This window comes from Anopheles funestus, chromosome 2RL (assembly GCF_943734845.2).
Source record: "Anopheles funestus chromosome 2RL, idAnoFuneDA-416_04, whole genome shotgun sequence".
Classification (NCBI taxonomy): domain Eukaryota; kingdom Metazoa; phylum Arthropoda; class Insecta; order Diptera; family Culicidae; genus Anopheles; species Anopheles funestus.
The window spans coordinates 61,748,632-61,769,534 of NC_064598.1; the positions used below are offsets into that span (position 1 = coordinate 61,748,632).

Here is a 20,903-nt window from a genome sequence, read left to right on the forward strand (position 1 = left end):
TTGTACCCATGCAGTATTCTATAAGACATCTGGGCAGTCTGGTTGTGTATATGATAAACGGCTCCGGTCCACAAGATAGGACTGTGCTTCAAATCACATCCGGACCGTCCCCGTAACTATCCTGCTACGTAGTAACATGAGTCTTGATACGGCCTAGCCGTTCTTAAGAATCAAAAACAAGTTTCTAGATCCTTTGGAAGCAAAAAAATCGTTGCCTCTTGGTTTAAAATATACATATTACCATATATACATATTTCCAAAACAGACATTTTATTAAATTCTCATACTAACGAAGCATTCTAAAAAGCTGTTTCTTCTAGTAGAATACTCCCTTCTTGCATTTAGTTTTCAAGGGGTTTGATTAAGCTTAAAAGCTCATCGTTGTGGAACATGTTTACTTTTACGGTCATTTTATAATCTGCCTCAGTGTGATAATTATTGACTAAGTATCAAGAAAACATTTGAATTTTACTTGTTTTTAAACAAAATAATTAAATTATCCCTAAAATTAATGTTAAAACAAAATTATAATTATTAAAAAACCGATATTACGAATGTCATTTCGACGTCTTAATCAATGACCCGTGATGTCTACCATAGTGCTGTGTACGTAAATTGTTTTCCTTTTCTCACAAAAAAAAAGTTCGCGCAGAGGAGGAAATCATTGTTTTTCGGTCGTTTGATTCGGTTTTCCGATGTATTCTTTGCATTTACGGTCCAGATGAAGCTAAACATGGAAAACCAGGTACGTTTAACTAAAACCCTGCAAAAGATCTGTTGCTTTTCACACAAAACAGCAGCCAATACGATACAGGCACAGAAAGTAAACATTTGCATGCAGTGTGCAGGGTGAGTGGTGCGCTAGTGAGTAATGTGCTTTTTTCCATTTGCCTAATCTGCAGAATCAACGATGGACCATGCAGAGGATGCTGGGTATAGTGTCCCTCGTGCTACTGGCCGGACAATGTTCCGCATTCTACGTGCCCGGTGTTGCTCCGGTAGAGTTTAAAAAGGGTCAGAAGATTGATGTGAAAGCCGTCAAAATGACCAGCACCCACACGCAGCTCCCATACGAGTATTACTCGTTGCAGTTATGCTTGCCAAAGAATGGCACGGTAGTGTACAAAAGTGAAAATCTTGGCGAAGTTCTCCGAGGGGATCGTATCGTCAATACACCGTACGAGGTACGGATGGCAGAAAACATTCAATGTAAGTTGCTGTGCAATTCGAAGGATCGACCAATGAACTGGGACCATGAACAATCGGCTAAAGTGGCCGAACGGATACGTCACGAATATTTTGTCCACCTGTAGGTATTCGTTGGTTTTCGTTATGATCTCAAGCACTGTTTCCGTGTTGAACGCAGTAATATTCTATCTTTTCAGGATCATTGATAATCTTCCCGTGGCAACAAAGTTTGTCAATCCCGATACAATGGAACTACAGTTCGAACACGGCTACCGTTTGGGCCAAACGAACGGTCCGAATGTTTTCATTAACAACCACTTAAGATTCCGGCTGTATTACCATCTACACAGCGAGTATGTAGTAACGTAAACGAAAAAAAAACTGTTAAATATTGATATACCTATTTTTTCACTTACCTTAGGAATCAATATCGAGTCGTCGGATTTGAAGTTGAAACACTGTCGATAAGTAAAAACTCTTTAAGCTTCGACGGTGACACTTGTATTTTCCCGGACAATCCTAAACCACAAGCAGTCACACCAAACGGCAGGACGGAGCTATTCTTTACCTATTCGGTGGTATGGCAGGAATCGTCCGTCAAGTGGGCCTCCCGATGGGATATTTATCTTGGCATGAACGATGTACAGATTCATTGGTTCAGCATCATCAACTCGCTTGTGGTGGTATTCTTCCTGTCAGGTATGGTAAATACGGTTGCTTAGGCTACCAGATGTCAATTATAGCATGAATGTTGTTATACTTTTAGGTATACTCACGATGATAATGGTCCGTACACTTCGTAGAGATATTGCCAAGTACAACACGGATGATAGCATCAGCATTGAAGACACATTGGAGGAAACCGGTTGGAAGCTGGTGCACGGTGATGTGTTCCGCCCTCCACGACATCCAAGACTCTTTGCTGCGGTCATTGGTAGTGGTATACAGATATTTTTCATGGCGCTCATTACAATTAGTAAGTTATAGAATTGTCGAGATCCTAGTGTGAACTTCATTTGCTAATGTAAATTGCCGTCTCTTCCAGTTATCGCTATGCTCGGAATGTTGTCGCCCTCTTCCCGTGGGGCACTTATGACGGCCGGTATAATGTTGTACGTGTTTATGGGACTCATAGCTGGATACTTTTCGGCGCGACTTTACAAAACGATGAAAGGGCGCAACTGGGAACGTGCTGCATTTCTCACGGCCACATTTTATCCGGGTCTCGTTTTTGGTACCTGTTTCTTTTTGAACTTTTTCATCTGGGACAAGGACTCTAGCGGTGCCGTTCCGTTTGGTACGATGGTCGCCTTGTTGCTGCTGTGGTTCGGCATATCATTACCGTTGGTATTTTTGGGATACTACTTCGGTTACCGGAAGCAAGCCTTTCAGCATCCCGTGCGCACGAATATGATTCCCCGTCAGATACCGCATCAGCACTGGTACATGAACGTTGGTCTGTGTATTCTCATGGCCGGCATTTTGCCATTTGGAGCGGTTTTCATCGAACTGTTTTTCATCTTCTCGGCCATCTGGCAGAATCAGTTCTACTATCTGTTTGGATTTTTGTTCCTGGTATTTTGCATACTAGTCGTGAGTTGTTCGCAGATATCCATCGTGATGACGTACTTCCAGCTATGTGCTGAGGTAAAAGATCCACGCATTACGCGACGATGAAAAGAAACTAATTTTTTCGACATTTTGTTTTGCTCACTTTATGCACAGGATTACCGATGGTGGTGGAGAAGTTTTATCGTTTCCGGAGGATCAGCCGTGTACATACTGTTCTATAGCATATTTTATTTCTTCACAAAGCTCGAAATTACGGAATTCATACCGACGTTATTATATTTGGGATACACTGGTGAGTATACACGTGTTGCATTTTCCCAGTTCAACCCTTGATTGCTTTACTAACGTTTTTATTTTGCCACCAGGTCTCATGGTTGTAACCTTCTACATTCTCACCGGCACGATAGGATTTTTCGCAGCGTACAGTTTTATCAGAAAAATTTACGGAGCTGTAAAAATTGATTGAAAAGTACATTAGGGATAAAATTGATTACTACATTTTCGACAAAATCAAACCGGTTATTTTTTCGTATTACACCTTCAAGATGGAAGACACATTTCTACATTGCTGTTGATGAAACTCATTACGTGCATCAAACGACAGAGTACGCCACTAGTAATGTTTAATCTAACCCGTGAACTTTTTGTGATAGTACATCGAACATACTGGACGCAATTCTATGTTTAACGCGTATGTTCGATTTGATGACGCGACACAAATGTGTTTGACTGTGTGTGCAATTGACTTCTAGTACCAGCTCACATTAGGAAGCGTTTTATGTACGATTTGTGTTTTTGTGGTTTATGTCCATAAAGTTTACTGTATTCAATGAATTTATAACAAATGCAAACGTACCCGGACACATTCAAGACAATTCAGTTCGATTGTAGTAGTCTGGACACAACACATATGGACCAGATGTACGTTTATCCAGCAGCAGGTAGCTAAAAAGTCGTTTTATTTTAGCTTACATCAACTTGCAATTACGTCTAGACTCCGCAATTTTAGTTAGTTGTATCATATGCTAAGACTAAATGTAACAAAACGGTGAAATAGATAAATAAATCACAACCTTGAAACAATATCGAACATTAACATTTGTACTTGAAAAACATATTTTGTCTGCATGAACATAGTAAAATTAGGACAGGGTTCCGATCCTATTTAGACTAGATTGTATAAGAATAGAAGATACCGTTCAGTACAAGGAACGTTCGCCGGGAATTTATGCTTATGGCTTCTGTAATCAGATAATACAATCCAATTTCCCCAACCCAGGACGTGAGATGATGTGCAGGAAACATAGTTTCGGCGATAAATGATTTTGGTACAAGATTAGAAAAAGATGATTACTTCAAAACAGCAATACAGTTAAGAATTATGTGAAACCTAATCGTTGAAGAATACGTTTAAGAAAAAAAATCCCAGGCCGAAGGCTGTGGGTCTGTGAGTTATATTATTCAATTTTAAATAATTACTACATTGCATCTTCCTCTACCACAATTACAATGAGAACAACAACTGTATTTTGCATATGAATATTCCCCGAAAGAAATAAAAGTTCCTCGCAAAGTAACAAATTTCCAGTTTCCCTTTTTCTCATCATCCGTTGATGTTGATTTTTCAAACAGGTGTGGAAATGTTGAGAATAAACTGTCACAATAGATGTCTTCCGGTGGTCACTTGGTGAAAGAGCGCCAACGCTATTGACGTTTCGAATATTTACGTTTCGTTATGTGTACAAACATCGGTATTTCGGTTTGCGAACTCATTTTTTCAACGGGACTGGTTGGATGTTACGATTAGCAAAAGCCTCAATTTCCTTGATAAAACTTTGTTCCCCATCTCGCGCCTTAGCTACTGAATGTAGAACCAAAATGAAATATTTGAACGTGGCGGAAAAAAACGATGCAGCGAAAACGATTGCCGGTTTGTTATCGCGTGGTTCATCGCAAAGGGTAGGTGGTTGGGTTGATGCATGTTTTTGTATGTATCGTTTTTTGTATATAATAATCTCCTTCAATGTTATTTACATTCGCAGCGAGAAGGCTATTCGCCGTACAACAAAATTTACGAATTCAGCTACAATCTACACGGGCAAAACATTCAAATGATAATGACATCCGTATCGGGCCATCTGTTGACACACGAATTCCTACCGAGCTTTCGTGGATGGCAGAGCTGCAATCCGGAGGATCTGTTCGATGCCCCGGTACGGAAACGCTGTCCGGAACAGTTTGAGAAAATTAAGAAAACACTCGAACGGGAGGTACGCGGATGCTCTGCACTCATCATTTGGACCGATTGCGATCGAGAAGGTGAAAACATTGGCTTCGAGATAATAGAGGTGTGTCGAGCGGTAAAACCACAGTTACGGGTTTTACGGGCGAAGTTTTCCGAAATCACCGCCCCATCGATTAAGCGTGCCGTCGAAAATCTGATCCAGCCCGATGCTCGACAAAACGATGCGGTTAATGTGCGCAGTGAGCTCGATTTGCGAATCGGTGCCGCTTTTACCCGCTATCAGACGTTGCGATTGCAGAAAGCTTTTCCACAAGACATATCGAACAATCTTGTGTCGTACGGTAGCTGCCAGATACCAACACTAGGTTTTGTAGCGCAACGCTATAAGGAAATAGAAAATTTCATACCACAACCGTTTTGGAAAATAAAACGTAAGTTACTAACGAAACAGATGCAGAGGTAAGACTCCAACATATTACTAAAGATGTTTAATTTTTTTTGCAGTGACGCACACGATCAATGAATTAACAGTCGAGTTTCATTGGTCACGAAATCGTCTTTTCGACAAGCAATGCTGCGAGGCATATTTGATGCTGTGTCAAAACAATCCGGTTGCGAAGGTCGTGAACGTTACCCAGAAGCCGAAGAACAAGTGGCGCCCAACACCAATGGACACAGTGGAGCTAGAGAAGTTAGGTTCGCGTAAGCTCAAGATGAACGCCAAACAAGTGATGACTATTGCAGAGAAATTGTATACACAAGGTTAGCATTGCCATACAACCTTTTGCTGGACAATGATTAATATTGCTAGCGCTATAGGGGTAGCTAATGAGTGTAGTCTGTAGACTAGTAGTCAACTGAAAGATGTTAGAAGATGCTGAAACTAGTCGATCTTTATTGATAATTTCCTGTTTAAATTTCAGGTATAATCAGTTACCCCCGTACCGAAACGAATATGTTTACCGGCGACATGAAGTTAGCCCCGCTAGTACAGGCCCAGGTCAGCAGCGATAAGTGGGGCGCATTTGCTGGAAAAGTGCTCCAATGGGGCGTCAATCCAAGGAATGGTAAAAAGTCCGATCAAGCCCATCCCCCTATACATCCGACCAAACTTCCGACTAACCTGTCCGGTGATGAATGGCGCGTGTATGAGCTGATTGCACGGCACTTTCTCGCTTGTGTCAGTCGCGATGCAACCGGTTCGGAAACAATCGTCAATGTGATCGTCGGTGAGGAGGAAGAATTTACCGCATCGGGACTGTGCATCCACGAGCGAAATTATCTCGAGGTATATCCGTACGATCACTGGAACGCGAAGGAAATACATTCGTACCAGGTTGGGCACATGTTCGAAGCGACCGAGCTGGGTCTTCACGAGGGCTCAACGACGGCACCGAATATGCTGACCGAGGCTGATCTGATTGCACTGATGGAAAAACATGGCATCGGTACTGACGCAACGCACGCCGAACACATCAACACGATCAAGGAGCGCGGCTATATCGGTGAGCGTGATCGTGGCTTTTTGGTTCCCGGTACACTCGGTATGGGGCTGGTGGAAGGTTACGAAATGATGGAATTGCGTCTGGCCCATCCCGAGCTGCGAGCCGGTCTCGAAGTCGACCTTAAGCTGGTGTGCGAAGGCCGTAAAAATGCTAACGATGTACTAACGGAACAGATTTCCAAGTACAAGGAGGTGTACCGGATTATGTCCCAGAAGGCACGAGCACTCGATCGTGCGTTGGGACAGCGGCTAAATCAAACACCACGGGATCCACCACCAGATGGTGGCGGTGTATCCGTAACAGCAGCGGCTCCAATGAGGGAAGTCTGCAAATGCCCAAAATGTGGTAGTAAGATGTGCCTTCGAAGCAAGCGTGATTCTTCCGGGTACTACCTCGGATGCATTGCTTTCCCAGAGTGTAGGAACAATGTATGGTTCGACGATACGATACGTGAAATCAACGTACTGGATGATACGTGTCCTCGCTGTGGAAGCAAGAAGATATCCGTGAAGTTCCGCAGTGCACGCTTTTATGCGTTATTGCAAAGTGCGGACATGGAAGAGTATCGTTTCTGCATCGTGTGTGATGACAAATTCCGAAATTTATTCAACATTAACGAATCCAGCGTGCGTGTGGTTGAACGTGCGAACACGACCTCAAACGTCGCGCCCGTACCCGTGGTCGCACAATCTGCGCCCAGCATTCCGGCAGGTTCTTGGGGCTCTGGCAACTTATCGGAACGCCGACCATCACAAACGTCCAACTCAAGCAGCAGCGGAATGGGACGATCGAACACGAGCACAGCAGGCAGCAACTCCTGGGGAACAGGACATTCTACTAGCACCTCGAACAACTGGGGTGGAAGTCAATCATCTAATCGTGGTGGATCAACATCTACCTGGGGGAAACCGGCAAACAATCGAAACGATGGTCCAGTGCATCGGGGTAGTGGATTTGGAGATGGAGGAACTAGAGAAAACGCTTGGAAAAATACATCCAACACTTCATGGAATGCTGCCGATGATAATGCCGATGTAATGTGCCGCTGTGGTACGCCAGCATCACGCTTTACCGTGAAGAAGGATGGCCCCAATAAGGGAAGACCGTTTTTTTCATGTCCCAATCAGGCCAGCTCGTGTGGCTTCTTTAAATGGGGTGATGAAAATATGCCTCCCGCGTCAACGAATGGGTCTTCCGCTGGTGGGTCAATTAGTTGGGGCTCTGGAGGAGTAAACACGAGTGGTTCCAGCTGGGGACGCAGTAGCAACGACACTACGAATAAAACATCAAAAACGGCTCGAAAATGTGGTATCTGTAGACAGGAAGGACATACCAAAAACAAATGCCCACAACGAGGTGACTCGACAGATTTTTGATTAAATAAAGCGGAACGGTTGAAGTGATCTTTTAAATAATGTAGCATTATGCTTTTTTATCTTCTTTATTACACAACCCAAAAAACCACGGGGATTACACCAATGGGTAATTAAACAAGAAGATATTATTTGTTTTATTAAATTCAGCGGGCCATATGTGGCCCCCTGGCGAACGAAACGACAAAACACTTCTCGACGCATAACTGCAAACCTTTTATACAGCACCAGGACTGGAACGCACTCAGGGCATTCTGAAGAAGCAGTTGATCTTCCTGGTTGCGTATCCGAAAGTTCAATTTCGCGTCATCCGCGTCCTGGGGGCTACCAGGACACACGTGTCACGTCGTTCAGGAAGAATCACGAAGAGAAACGGACTAAGGTTGCATCTTTGTGCCTGAAGCTGCGTCGAAAAGTGTGGTCCCCCACCTTCACACGATACGAGCTGTGAAGCTTGGCGAGCAGCAGCGAATATCGCGGAGTATTGTCAAAAGTTGTCTTGATGTCTGTATAAATCTTCCCAGTCTGCCCAAACCCAAACTCAAAGATTTCCGAAAAATTGCGACAAATTTGGGGGCAAAAGCGGTGGCGCAGCGTTTCAGTATGGATGGACGAATGCCTTCACGACCCGGTACGAACGAAGATTTTAGCCCAAATGACTGATGACGTTTCAATGGAAGCACAAGATAGGAACTATACTATCTAGTGGAACCTTTAGTAGCGCATTCTTTATATTCCTTTCAGCTGTGATCTGCGGAAGGAACGTGTCGGCAAAGCGCACGGCGAAGATATACATCAGACAGTGAACGGACATAACAGGAGTCCGTTTCGACTCCTGTTGCTGAAGATCTAAACTGCTCGAGGGTTCCGCCGAAGGTTCGAACGAGTGCCTAGATTGCGGACGTACGCCATGCGAGTGTGCTGTATTGTAGTAGAGTCGTAATGCATTACGAGAAGCTGCTGCCTTGGCTGCTTTTTATATACGAAGGGTCCGGTCACTCCAGGGAGGGCCACGACTAGGGCGCCTTGTTGGTGTGCATTCATTTAGCGCATTTCAATGAAAAACGCGAAACTATCGACAGCAAGGTCAACAGATTCCCAGTTCGAGCAATCAAAGCCATCCGCGAACTAGGAGATCATCGCTGCTAGTCTGCTGAAATCTGTCTGCGCATAGTTGAGGTATGGCGTAACTGAGGCGACAGCCAAAAACACGTATGGTGCCCAGAGAACCATCTCTACCGGGGGATGAAAACAGTCTAACAGAGGAAGTGGAGTACAGCAGGTAGGTGGGCAGACAGGTGCGGCAACGCTTCATAGAAGCGACCACTTGGAAGGACAAAAAACAATGCTAATTTGTAAAAAAATAACACAAAGTACTACGCCAATGCAAACAAGTAGACAAATGACAATAGTCAAATATTGAAACAATTAATTAAGTCTAGACCCCTAGCATCCGCTATACTTAACTTACCTGGGAGCGACAGGAGAATTCACTGATGTCCATATTGTTGACACAACACAACAAGACTCGAAAGGTAGAAAACTGTGTCGTCGCTATGGTGACGATCGACGTTAAGAATGCCTTCAATGCGGCGATCGAGTTGACGTTGCAGCTAGCTTTAGACCAAACAGCGGAAATATTTCGCCGGACGGAATATTTGCTGGACGCTGTCAGCCGGAGTTCCGTAGGATTTAGTTCTAGGTCGAACTCCAAGAAATGGTAATGTTCCTAATGGATGACGAACATGTCTGTTTGCATATTAGGTAAGTATGCGTTACAGTGAGGCTACGTTGGCTTGATCCAGGAGACCTCTAAACAGAACACGGTCGAGCGCAGTCGTCATCCAATCCATAATCCTGTTCTTTCAGGCGGACACATCAACGCCATCACTCCATCTCAGTTTGGCTCTACCACGGCTCCTCTGTCCATGTGGACGACCTAAAAAGTACACATTTGATATACAGACACTGCCAAGATGATTCGTTATTCGTAAATATCCATGGGTAAGGGTAAATCGTAGGGGCTAACCGAAAGCTTTAGTGAGCAATGTATTTTTCATTTTTGGTCTTCCAGGTTGTTATGCGCCTAAAGGTAGATAATAGAGAAAGCATTTATAGCAGATAGCAGATAGCTGAGTAGTATTAGTGAGTTAGCCCATCGTAGTATTTATGACCAGATCGTAGTAGTGAGAAGAGCAGGATCGGGATTGTAATAAAAAGAGTCTAAGCTGAACACCCGTGCCGAGCAGTCCTTTTTTGTGTATGAGCTACGAACACAGGTGTTTGCAGATCAAAGGAGATCGCAAAAGTAAAGAAAAGGATAGAAATGTAATGGGCTAAATCACTCAAGTACAGTGCTCTAAGATCCTGCTCATTGTAAGGATAGACTTCCGAATTGTTGAGAGAATCGTTCGATACTGCACATTAGAAAGCTGAACAAGACGATGCGACAGCAGAGATGAAAATTATTTCCACACACTCGTCACCTGCAATCTTACGTTGTAAATCTTGAAGAAATGTTCCTTGTAGTGGAAGGCGTTCGGATGCATTGGGGCCGCGTAATAACATTATCTTTTGTCGGATAAATGCAATGTGATAGGTTTTAACGTTCTTCGTCTTCGCTTTATTCTTGTCACAATGTATAAAAAAATATTCCATCTGTTTTTTTTAACGGTGCGGTGCTGTAATTTCTACTTTCCAACGAACATATCCTTTTATCATTACGATAACTTTTTCTGCGAACCATAGTTTGCAGAATGTATGTACAACGTACGTTCCCATAGGAGAGGATATTTAATGCTATTCCGTACTATACTGCTAGTGCCAATTCCTTCAGATGCAGGGTTTTCGAGGTGTGTGTTAATTTGCTATTTCATGTCACATTTTATCAGCTTACTATACGAATGAACTTTCGTATTCTGAGTTGCAACAAAAAGCTTCAAGCACGAAATTTGCACCAAACGTCCATAATTCTTCCCTTTAAACAGCTGCTAATGTTAGTTTCTTTTCGTTCCATACAATTCCTCTTCTGCTTCGTACTATTAGCGTGAAGGCTACGTTTGGATATTGTTTGTATTTTCTTCTCGTCAGTATAACAATAAGCGGTAGTTAACTTATGTAAGGTTTAGCGATTATACACATATTCAATAAAGCGTCCTCTTCTCAGCACGTTAGAGGCACTTGGTCGTCTTTTCCATTCCATTTAGCTATACTAATTCTGTGTTATTTACCTACATTAAATGCATACTTCATTACAAATGTTTTCCATGTTGCGACCGCCACTACTTTTTATTGTCGTCTAGTATAGTTTTAAATTATTGTATAATTCCCTTCGCACGTTCCAATCAACAATGCTGCTCGTGTCAAATCGCAGTTCTTTTCGGAGCGCCCCAATCAAGCATTCACATTCACAGCCGTGGTCGCAGCTTCTATATTTACTTATCCGCGTTAGCATTAACTTTAACATTCTTTACAACAACAATCAATACCCACCCAGGCTTTTAAAGAAGAATCAATTCGTTTTCCTCTATATGCTCCCATGTAAACACAGTTTGGTAATAAATAACTGTTTCCATTTTCCAAAAATTTGGTTTTACTTATCGGGTCCTACGAAGCGTTTCACTTTCACGTGCGCGAGTTTGTCCATTTTAATACGAAAAAAGGTTAGGATATGGACGTTTCGTACACTTTGATGTATGCACTTCTACGAGAGAAATTCAGTTCAACAGCTTAACTTGATAAGGCCGCCAGAACAATGTTCCTGTTATGTTTTCTTTTGATTGTTTTGTGTATCACTGGAAAGCAGTGCCTTTTTTCTATGCGCGTTGGATTTTTTTTTCATAGCAGCAATTTGTGTTTTCATTTACATTCCTTTAACATGTCTACTTTTTCTATTAACAAGACTTTTGAGGCTATTGAATTTCAGAAGCTTGTTGCCGATTGAGGATCCTTTTCAAAAAAGTCACGCCATCTACCGTTTACAGCCTTATGCGAAGCCCTGTGATGGGAGGTTCTGCAAAGAAAGACATTTCACGGAAAATAGAAAATTAATTTCCTGCATATAACCATTAACCGGACAAAAGTGTTGCAACATTTAAGCATTGACGAGATAGAAAGCCGAGACAAAATTCATATGAATTCAACCTTAATTGAAAAACAGCAAGCCAAACAAGGCGTTCACAGCAAAAAGTAAGAAAATAGTTCAAACACACCCCACGCAAAACTTTGCTAACTTTTGTACAATCCATTTTTCTTGCTTCTTTTTTTGGTGCTTCGTGGTGGCAAATGGTTTAGCGAAAGGTATTCGTCCAAATTATACAGTGATTTTAATCTAAAAGAAATAAACCATCAAAAACAAAAAAAATAAACATACTCAAATCAAGTACAGTGTAAAAGTGTAGTGCATAGAGGAAGAAACACAACATATTCAAAGACTTACCTCAGCCATATTTAGGAAAACAAAACATCACACACAACTTCAACAAATCTCATAAGCTACATGGTGCTTTTGATGAAAATATAAGCAATTGTAAATCATAAACTATAAATAATTTGAAATGAAACGGTTAGTAATAACTAGAATGTACATATGTGCGGCTAGTATAAAGAATAATTACAATTTAATTGTGAAAGTGAGATTTGTTTAGTTGATGAAACATACCTACCTGTCATCCCCAAGGATTTCGAGAATAATATGAAAATTAAACATTAAGCGAAATGAGAATTACTGTACTAAACAGACCTTATCAGATGTAATGAAATCTATTGCAGCATAATAAAAAAGTCATGCAGAAATTTACAACTCTAATATTAATTTGACCATAATTATCGGAGTGCATTACATTATGTATGTAGTTTAAATTGTTAGAAATAATGTTGAAGCATTGACAGGCATATAAAACAAATAATATTTTACATCTAAATACTGTAACACCACTACCATGAAATCGAGCAAACACCACAATAAACACAATTCATTCAAACCAATTCAAATAATCATAGAAAGGAAAACCCCATTATGAAAAGCAGACACAACCGTACAAGAAGCATTAAAAATTATTTACCCCCAGGATTGTTAACAAGATGCATTCTACTATGAAGTTTTCTTGCAGGATATCGAAACAAGACAGATATTGAGTTTGGGCAAATCGACTGATGCTGATTCGATCCATTCCAGTTGTTCCGTTGATGTTTATTCTGCCATGCTAATGACAGCCTGAACAGGCCGCTTAGTAGCCAAACCGTTGCCGTGGTGCATTGCGTTCGAGTATTCCACCGACGGCAGTGGTAGTAGCGGAACGCTTCCTCGTGATCAGCGTACTGGATTTCGAGTGATTGCTTGAGGTTGTGTGTGTTAAGTACCTGAATATGGATGAGGCAGACGTCGAACGAGACCAGGTTACCAGCAGATTCTCACCTCTTCGTTTTTCTTCTTTGTACTGCAGCGTAACCCGCACACCTTCGCAGGGCCAAATCGTATTTTTGATTACACGATATGTAAATCTGGAGAGCACAGGAAATAGCGTATCAGTTAAAGTGATCAAGAAAACACACATACACGAAACGCGCATGTTCCGGCGCATCAAACACATAATTACATACCGTGGTAACAGGGCAAGTACGGAAGAAAGTATCGTAATCAGATAATACTGTATTGTACTCATGCTCATCTGGATAACCCAATAATTGGACGGCAATCCAAAGCAGTTGACACAAACTGAATTGTACACAAATGCAAACGCATAGAACGACACCAGGCTAATCACTATCGATAAGACATGTAAGCTTGTCTGTTTAGAACGGATGATATAATAAGATAAAACATTGGTTACTTATGGAAATGACAGGAAATCGCTGCTGTTGGGCCTACGTACCCATGATTTAATTTCTATGGCACAGTGTAGCAGCATCGTAAACAAACACGAGGACGTTATAGTTGTACCAAACACCCATAAATCCACATCCGAGCCCCAGTACGCTGCCTTCGCTACAAAGAAAATCACCAAACTCTGGTACACTGCATCGAGCGTCACTATCCAGAACGAGGACCACTTATAGCCCTTGCCCCGACGACCCTATGAATGGAGGTAAATTTGATGGAAGAAAAAAAGATTGTTAACAATTTTATACATTTGCTACCGGTCGAGTTGCACTTACATGCTGATACAACTGCGGATACGCTAACAGAAGGTCGTCGATAATCTTCTTATCGTACACCCCAATCGCCATCGGAGGTAAGGCAGTCCATAGTAAATTGTAGATCATTAAGTACACCTGATCAATCATGACAGCACCGGAAAATCCACAGTAAAACTGATACCAGAACAGAAGAAACACGAACGCCTGTAAAAATTATACGACAATGCATTAGAAAAGTGCACCTAATTCGATGTGGCATGCAACAGTCCAGCTTTCATACAGCATTTTTGTAGAAGAAGTAGATGATCATGCGCGCCAATCGATCGTAATTCCAATGTCCATGAACGAGCAGTAATTTTTCCAGCATTTTAAACTTGGCTATCGAAAAGTCCGATGCCATTACCGCTTGCATGCCTTCCTGTCCGCAAATGCCCACCCCAACATCGGCCATCTAAAATTTAAAGAAAATAGGCACGGCATTTACACACACACATCACACAGCAGCACACGTGTACGAATAGAAGTAAACGCTAACCTGTATCATGGAAACATCGTTCGCTCCATCGCCAATAGCAAGTGTACTGATACGAAGCTCTTCTTTGACCACCTTCACGAGAAAAGCTTTCTGTAATGGCGTCGCTCGACAGCACAACACGGATGAACAGTAACGGGTCAGTCTTAGGAATGGCTTGGTGAGATTGGATCGCAGATCCAGTATGAAGGTCAACGTTTTCCCATCCACCACAAGCGCACGCGGTTTGTCCAGCAGATCAAACGCGTCTTCATCGTTGGGAGCACCGTTGGAGTTTAGCTGTTTTTCGATTTCGTTGAGGTAAAAGTTTATGCTCGCTTCCGCAGAATCTCGTGATCGTGCCGTCAGCTTAAGGATATCCATCTGCGAATTGAAAAGCTTCGCCGAGTATGCAATGTTGATTGCCGTTTCGGCCTTATCGCCCGTCAGCACCCAAATAACGATGCCAGCTTGCAACAGTGAACTAATAGTCTCGGGGACACCTTCCTGTAAGCGATCCTCTATACCGGTTGTCCCGACTAGGGTAAGTCCTCTTTCAAGCAGTCCGAAAGAGTCACGAATCTTGCGCTCCCGATTCTCCATGCTTAATTCACATTCTTCTTGCTTGCTGTACCATTCGCTAAAATCGGTCGGATCCAGCTTTCGCTTAGCCATGACTAGCACACGCAGACCTTGCCGTGCGTACACATTTAGCTGATGTTGTGTTTGTTCTCGCAAACGGTACTCTTCCGAGCCTGGTGTGCAAGGTACGAGATTTGGCATGATGCTACTGTCCGCACCTTTCGTGTACAGTACCACATCCTGCGTACCAGTTCGTCGTACTACCACGGACATGCATTTACGAGTGGAATCGAAGGGAAGCACTTTCAGTACCTCGTACTCTATAACGCCTTCCCCTGGTACACTGACGAGGGCATGGTTTGGGCTTCGGTTTACCAAGCAACAGTCGTAGCTGAATGCAGCATTAACAAGGGCCAGTTCGTCCGGACTTTCCGCTTCATAAATTGGCCGAATGGAGGCAGGCGATGATGAACCTTGCGAGAAGGACTTATGGAACTTTGATGCGCCACTTGCAAATCGGTTCTTACTGCTACTGGTACTACCGGTACTGCTCCTGTCAACGCTCTTAAAAACACCACTACCCTTTCCACCGCTGGCTACATTGCCAAGCTTAGCTACCAGTGATTTCACCTTCGCTGTTGGCGTGGTTAGTGATTTAAGCCGCATCGGTGGACTCTCCGACATGGGTGACGTTTCCGCCGAGCTACTAATTGGCGACAGTGATGGCACATGAGTTGCTTTTAAGGGCAGCGAAGACGGTGCGTTTGGTGGTGGAGAAGGTGTAATGGATCGGGACTCCGTCAGTCGGGCATATCGATCTCCAATGGTAGGATCGCACGCCGTAAGCGGGAGACTTCCACCGTCCGTTTCAACCAAAGCAGGTCGAACAAGTGTAACGCTCGTATCACTGTCGTTCATCTCGATCACACCGCTCGCATTCATGTTATCCCTGTGTGGAGTCGCACTAACTACCACCGTATTGCAAATTGCAAGTACTAAAAAGAATTCCTGTATTTGATTGGCGACGGTTTCACTTCCAGCCTCATTCGTACATCGACCCATCCCTTGGTTCGTCTCCAGCAAAGGCTGTGCGTTTCCTCGAAAGTTTTCAAGCAAGTTTAGATTGGGCTGTAGAATCGGGACAGGTGCACCAATTTTATTCAACTCCTTTTCTTCCTCTGTCTCAGGATGGTTGTAGTCTACACCCACGATTGTGCAACGTCGGAATATCATACGATTTTCTGTCAGTGTGCCCGTTTTATCCGAGAAAACGTACTGTATTTGACCGAGCTCCTCGGTAATGTTCATCGCACGGCATTCGGTACGCTTGTTCGAGTCCGGATCGTACAGCTCAATGTTGTTGTGTATGTGGTATACCTGCATCAGTTTGCACAGCTCTATCGTAACGTATAGTGAGAGCGGTATCATTATCTGCAGTATTATGACAAACGTCCAAAATGCTAGCAATCCTTCATAGTCGGGACTGATTTCGAACGGCAGAAACGGAATGCGGAATGTATCGTTGTTACTGCCAATGGTATCGTCATTGTCTGAATCGACGGCATAGAAAGAAAGCCACAGCTTACATCCGACGGCACCGATGATACAAAGCACAATCAATATGATAACACACCTATTGAACGATAAGTGTGTGAGATTAGAATATATCTAAACTATTCGAAGGCTGGTTGTAGTGAAAGCAGACGGAATAACGTAACAATAGCCAAATATCAAAAACATTAAATCGGAAAGATATAACCGTTTTTTTAATTCTAACTCATGTAACTTATTTAATCAAAATAAACACCTACCATATCACGTCGATGTTCATCTGTTGTTCAACACGGGATCGCTTATACCTGGGACCACTGTTGTTAAGCATAGCTTTGGTTTCGTGCCCAGCGTAGACAACGATTCCTTCCGCATAATCCGTGTTCTAGATGGAAGAAAATTAAAGCGTTACTATCATTCGGTCACATCACTCCTAATGCGTTCAAATATACGTACCTTCAGGCGACTTTCCCTTAGCAGCAAACTTTCTGTTGAGACCGGCACTCGTTCACCTGAGGGATGTATCACAGCACCGTGGAAGCGGTAGATTTTTGTCGATGGTGCATCTACCTCGATTCGGCTGGTGAACTTATTCGGTGCAAAGATGTGCTGCTTCTCAACAAATCCACGTACCACCTACAGGAAGTAATGATCAGCATTTGTTTACGACCAAAATGTGAACACAGAACATGATATTACTCACCTGACGTCTCTTTAAGTTAGTTTCCCCGTCAAGATCGCAAGTATCGATATAGCAAACACCTGTCGGATCGCTTGATTTGAGCAAAAGTATATCGGCCGGAACAGTTTCGTTGTTGGACAGATGGATCAGATCACCGACACGCACATCTTGCCAGAGCACTTTCTTGTATCGTTCCGATTCCCTGCAAAATATAGAACAAATCGACAAAGCAAAACAGCATTAGTGACTATTACAACGATAGAGAACAGAATGCAATTTCCCCTGTTTGATTTTCTCTCAAATTAATACGTCGAAGTTGTCATTCCAATCACGTGCATTTACACGCAACAACTTTAGTTTGCATTTTTGTTACCATGAGTTTGGTTTTTTCTAAACCTATTTTCTTGTGTTTCTACCAAAACCCCTATTGAAGCTTCTTTCTAAATGGTGCGACAACTGCAGCTGACTAGAATTTTTAATCTATGCTAATAGAATAATTCATCTGGTCAAAAGTTCAATTTAATATTTTTCTTTAACTTCACGATCGTGATCGTGTCGCTCACTGTCGCGAGGGGCGTGTTTGGTTTGAAATACAGTTAGGAATGTTAACAGTATCGTTCGTAGTCGATAATCATCACTCAAGAGTTGGACGATTAAAGCGCTGGGTTGTTGCTCCCCGGTACGACAGCCGTGTGTGAGGAACTGGATTGAAATTTCGAGCACGTAGCACTTGTTATTCAATTCCAAGTGTCAAATGGATCAAATACAATGTTTCCTTTTCATTTCGATGAATCAATGCTGCAGTTGAAGCAAACGAGGCTTGCCCTGGTTTTATGGAATATTTTGTTGGAACTAGCGGGCTTGACGCAGATATTTAATACCCGATTTACGTGATTTAAGATTGAAAGCAGTTTCCAACATTATTTGAAGAAAGAATCAACATGTAACTGTTCCACACGAAATGGGCTTAATTAATGGAGGAGTGTAGCTCTCGATACAAGATGACCAATGCGCTGGCTTTGTGTAATTATCGCATTCATATCCCTAATGCCTACATATTTATTTCCAGATGGTTACAATCGTCAGCGTTCAAATGATACACGTCAGCCTTTCATTATTTCGTTTGTTGAATTATGCTGCTGATAACGAGTGCGCTGTGCGCCAGCATTGTCGTAAAGCCGTATGTAATGTATACAATATTTATCCCTTCATTGCTCTCAGGACTCTCGCTCGTTCACGGTCACCACCAATTTACTCAACATGACCAAATACTTAAAGGCTGATCGTTTAATGACCACAATGTTCCAGTTACGGCCGGTGTACGTGTGTTAGCATGTGTATCCAAAACTGCTGGACAATAAGTCTGCTTTTGCAGCTGGAACACTAACCGGTAGTGTTTTTTTTTCGTTCTTTTTTGAAACACGTTAGATGTTTTCGTTTGATTACTTATTCAATCATTTACCGAGCATTCTCCGGCTGCGGTATCGCTATCAATAATTCATTCAACCTCGCTGGCGCGGATTTATTTGCCCGAGCAGGTCTTGCACACCGATTCGACCGATATATATTGCCGGTTTCCTGTATTGAACGTCACCGTACACGATTGCTATAAAGAACGGGCCACACATGTGGAAAACTGGAATTTCCATTAGATATAGCTGCAGTGTTCCAGTGCGTTCGAGCATTTCCACAAATGGGGTTGGCACGGTCTTATTAGCAGCGAGAGGAACCGATATTCACGTGATCGATATCTATAAATGATGCACACAGTTTATGAAGGGGGAGGAGGCGAGGAGGACAATATCATCATTTTAGATGAAAAAAAGAACATTTTTCCGAACTACAAATAGCATTACTTTGGCATTATTGCATCATATTGATAATGCGGAACACATTTATTATTTATAGAAAATAGCCCTTTTCTTCATGTGATGCTAGCAACAAAAAAAAACAGGAACAGCAAAAAAATTCGTTTAATAACTTCATACGCAATAGTTCATGGTGCTATACGAAAGTAGTTATCAAAAAAAGGTGCCAACGCTAAGGATTATGGATCCAGAACCACATGGATGGCAGTGTAATGCAGCAGACGGACTGACCAATCAATATCCGCTTTTCCACCAGTGAGGTTCATTACCAACGAAGCATGCATTACTATGTTCAATCTGGCCTCTGACATTGGCACGGTTCTGGCAGTCACGGAAGAAGAAAGTGTACACACGCGTTAAAAAGTTCAATGTAAAACGAGCTGCAACGGATAGGGAAGGTGGCAAAAGCACGAATTTGACGACCCAATGCTGCGCCTCACTAAAGAATGATTACCTTCCTCCCTTTTTCTCTCCCTTTGTTTTGCGTCCATATCGTGGCCAATGCACATCGCATGGCATCATATGGCTTTGGGCCATTTTGTCGCCATACCCACGTTGCGGTTACCCTTGATTGATATTTACTAGTGACATCGGGTGTAAGCTTTCATTTGGACCGACTTTCCCTTTCCCGGTGTTTCCATGCTATTTTTCACTATTGAATGATCAGGAGCGAAGAGGAAGGTAAGGGGTACACCTCCGTCCTCCAGGAATTTAATATCTCAGCGGCATGGAAATGTGTTCTTCAACGCGTGCGATAGCCTCACGCCAAGGTTTGTGCTTATATAGTGCCTCGCATGGGCACTGTACGTTTGACACACACGCTTACAAACCCGTCCTCGCAATTATCCGCCTATGATACGCGGCTACGGAATCGCTCTACGGCTTTGGTGTGTTTGTACGAATGTAATGAAACATATAGCAAACAAAACAAATATGTGCCACAGAAAGTGTGCACATTGAGGGTCGCGTGCGTCGCGTTTTGTTAGGTCATCACGTGAAGTGGCTTCTCATAGGTAAAAAATAACAGAACCTACCTTAAGGATTTATTGAAGGCACTTGAGTAAAAATATTTTATCAACAACTAAATCAAACATCTCGTCAAGACATTTTGAAAGCATAAAACTTTGGCGGTTTTAGGAATGAAATGAAAAAATAAGCCGCGTTTTGAAAAACTCGTCCCAGCCTCTGGATATTATTTGGAGATCAAGTTTACAAATGCCCAATGACTTTACAAACTATACATATCTTGGTGTAGAGCAACATCATAAAATGATAAATGACATACGATAACATGTCATGCGAGATTATACTACTATGCCTGTAAAACGCTTTTTCCGATACTCATAATAATCGTCATAGGGATTCCCAGATTTTGCCGTCATGAGTTATGAGAAACCACCACATTGAAACGTTTATGCTGACACAATTTCCGGTCTTTACTGATGCGAAACGTGGCGGTCCGGTGGTAGAGATGGTAGCGGCACCGGTCTCTACAAGACAGGACCCGGATATTAAATCCCATCCGGACCCGACCTCCGTACGCAGGACTTACTATCCTGCTACGGAATAAATTAAGTCAAGGAAAACCAGTAATGACAGGCCAAGACTTTTTAAGGTTGTAGTGCTACAAAAGAAGAAGATTGAATTTTAGTAATTCCGCTGAACTGGCGTTCATGAGAAAAGATCGG

General features: G+C 42.6%; 3 protein-coding genes and 1 long non-coding RNA gene across 8 annotated transcripts in view; 3 read left to right on the top strand and 1 right to left on the bottom strand.

Annotated features, from left to right (window-relative positions):
- Nucleotides 1–557: 557 nt before the first annotated feature.
- LOC125766081 (transmembrane 9 superfamily member 4) lies at nucleotides 558–3,856 on the top strand. Its single transcript, XM_049431672.1, has 8 exons — nucleotides 558–745; nucleotides 903–1,309; nucleotides 1,386–1,541; nucleotides 1,610–1,887; nucleotides 1,955–2,164; nucleotides 2,234–2,835; nucleotides 2,914–3,052; nucleotides 3,126–3,856. Exons 1-8 carry the CDS (start codon nucleotides 578–580, stop codon nucleotides 3,224–3,226), a joined length of 2,061 nt encoding a protein of 686 aa, XP_049287629.1. The 5' UTR covers nucleotides 558–577; the 3' UTR covers nucleotides 3,227–3,856.
- A 114-nt stretch (nucleotides 3,857–3,970) lies between these two features.
- Nucleotides 3,971–7,925, top strand: LOC125766079 (DNA topoisomerase 3-alpha). The gene is made up of 4 exons (XM_049431670.1): nucleotides 3,971–4,719; nucleotides 4,803–5,436; nucleotides 5,510–5,767; nucleotides 5,929–7,925. Exons 1-4 carry the CDS (start codon nucleotides 4,555–4,557, stop codon nucleotides 7,884–7,886), a joined length of 3,015 nt encoding a protein of 1,004 aa, XP_049287627.1. The 5' UTR covers nucleotides 3,971–4,554; the 3' UTR covers nucleotides 7,887–7,925.
- A 1,627-nt stretch (nucleotides 7,926–9,552) lies between these two features.
- On the top strand, nucleotides 9,553–10,362 carry LOC125762684 (uncharacterized). The gene is made up of 3 exons (XR_007418241.1): nucleotides 9,553–9,647; nucleotides 9,753–9,957; nucleotides 10,163–10,362. It is a non-coding gene; the product is annotated as an uncharacterized LOC125762684 (long non-coding RNA).
- Nucleotides 10,363–10,479: 117 nt separating this feature from the next.
- LOC125762679 (phospholipid-transporting ATPase VD) overlaps nucleotides 10,480–20,903 on the bottom strand; it is a 42,140-nt gene continuing 31,716 nt past the window's right edge. For 2 of the 5 annotated variants that reach the window (XM_049425060.1, XM_049425059.1), the window contains exons 3-12: nucleotides 17,369–17,549; nucleotides 17,122–17,301; nucleotides 16,926–17,050; nucleotides 14,557–16,747; nucleotides 14,302–14,472; nucleotides 14,040–14,225; nucleotides 13,757–13,957; nucleotides 13,485–13,672; nucleotides 12,947–13,385; nucleotides 10,480–11,895 (exon numbers count right to left, since the gene is read on the bottom strand). In XM_049425060.1, coding sequence (XP_049281017.1) covers nucleotides 13,112–13,385; nucleotides 13,485–13,672; nucleotides 13,757–13,957; nucleotides 14,040–14,225; nucleotides 14,302–14,472; nucleotides 14,557–16,747; nucleotides 16,926–17,050; nucleotides 17,122–17,301; nucleotides 17,369–17,549 — 3,697 coding nt within the window. In that variant the 3' untranslated portion in view covers nucleotides 10,480–11,895; nucleotides 12,947–13,111. Of the gene's footprint in view, nucleotides 11,896–12,094; nucleotides 12,214–12,946; nucleotides 13,386–13,484; nucleotides 13,673–13,756; nucleotides 13,958–14,039; nucleotides 14,226–14,301; nucleotides 14,473–14,556; nucleotides 16,748–16,925; nucleotides 17,051–17,121; nucleotides 17,302–17,368; nucleotides 17,550–20,903 lie in introns of all 5 variants that reach the window. The other 3 variants (XM_049425063.1, XM_049425062.1, XM_049425061.1) reach the window with 3 other exon arrangements.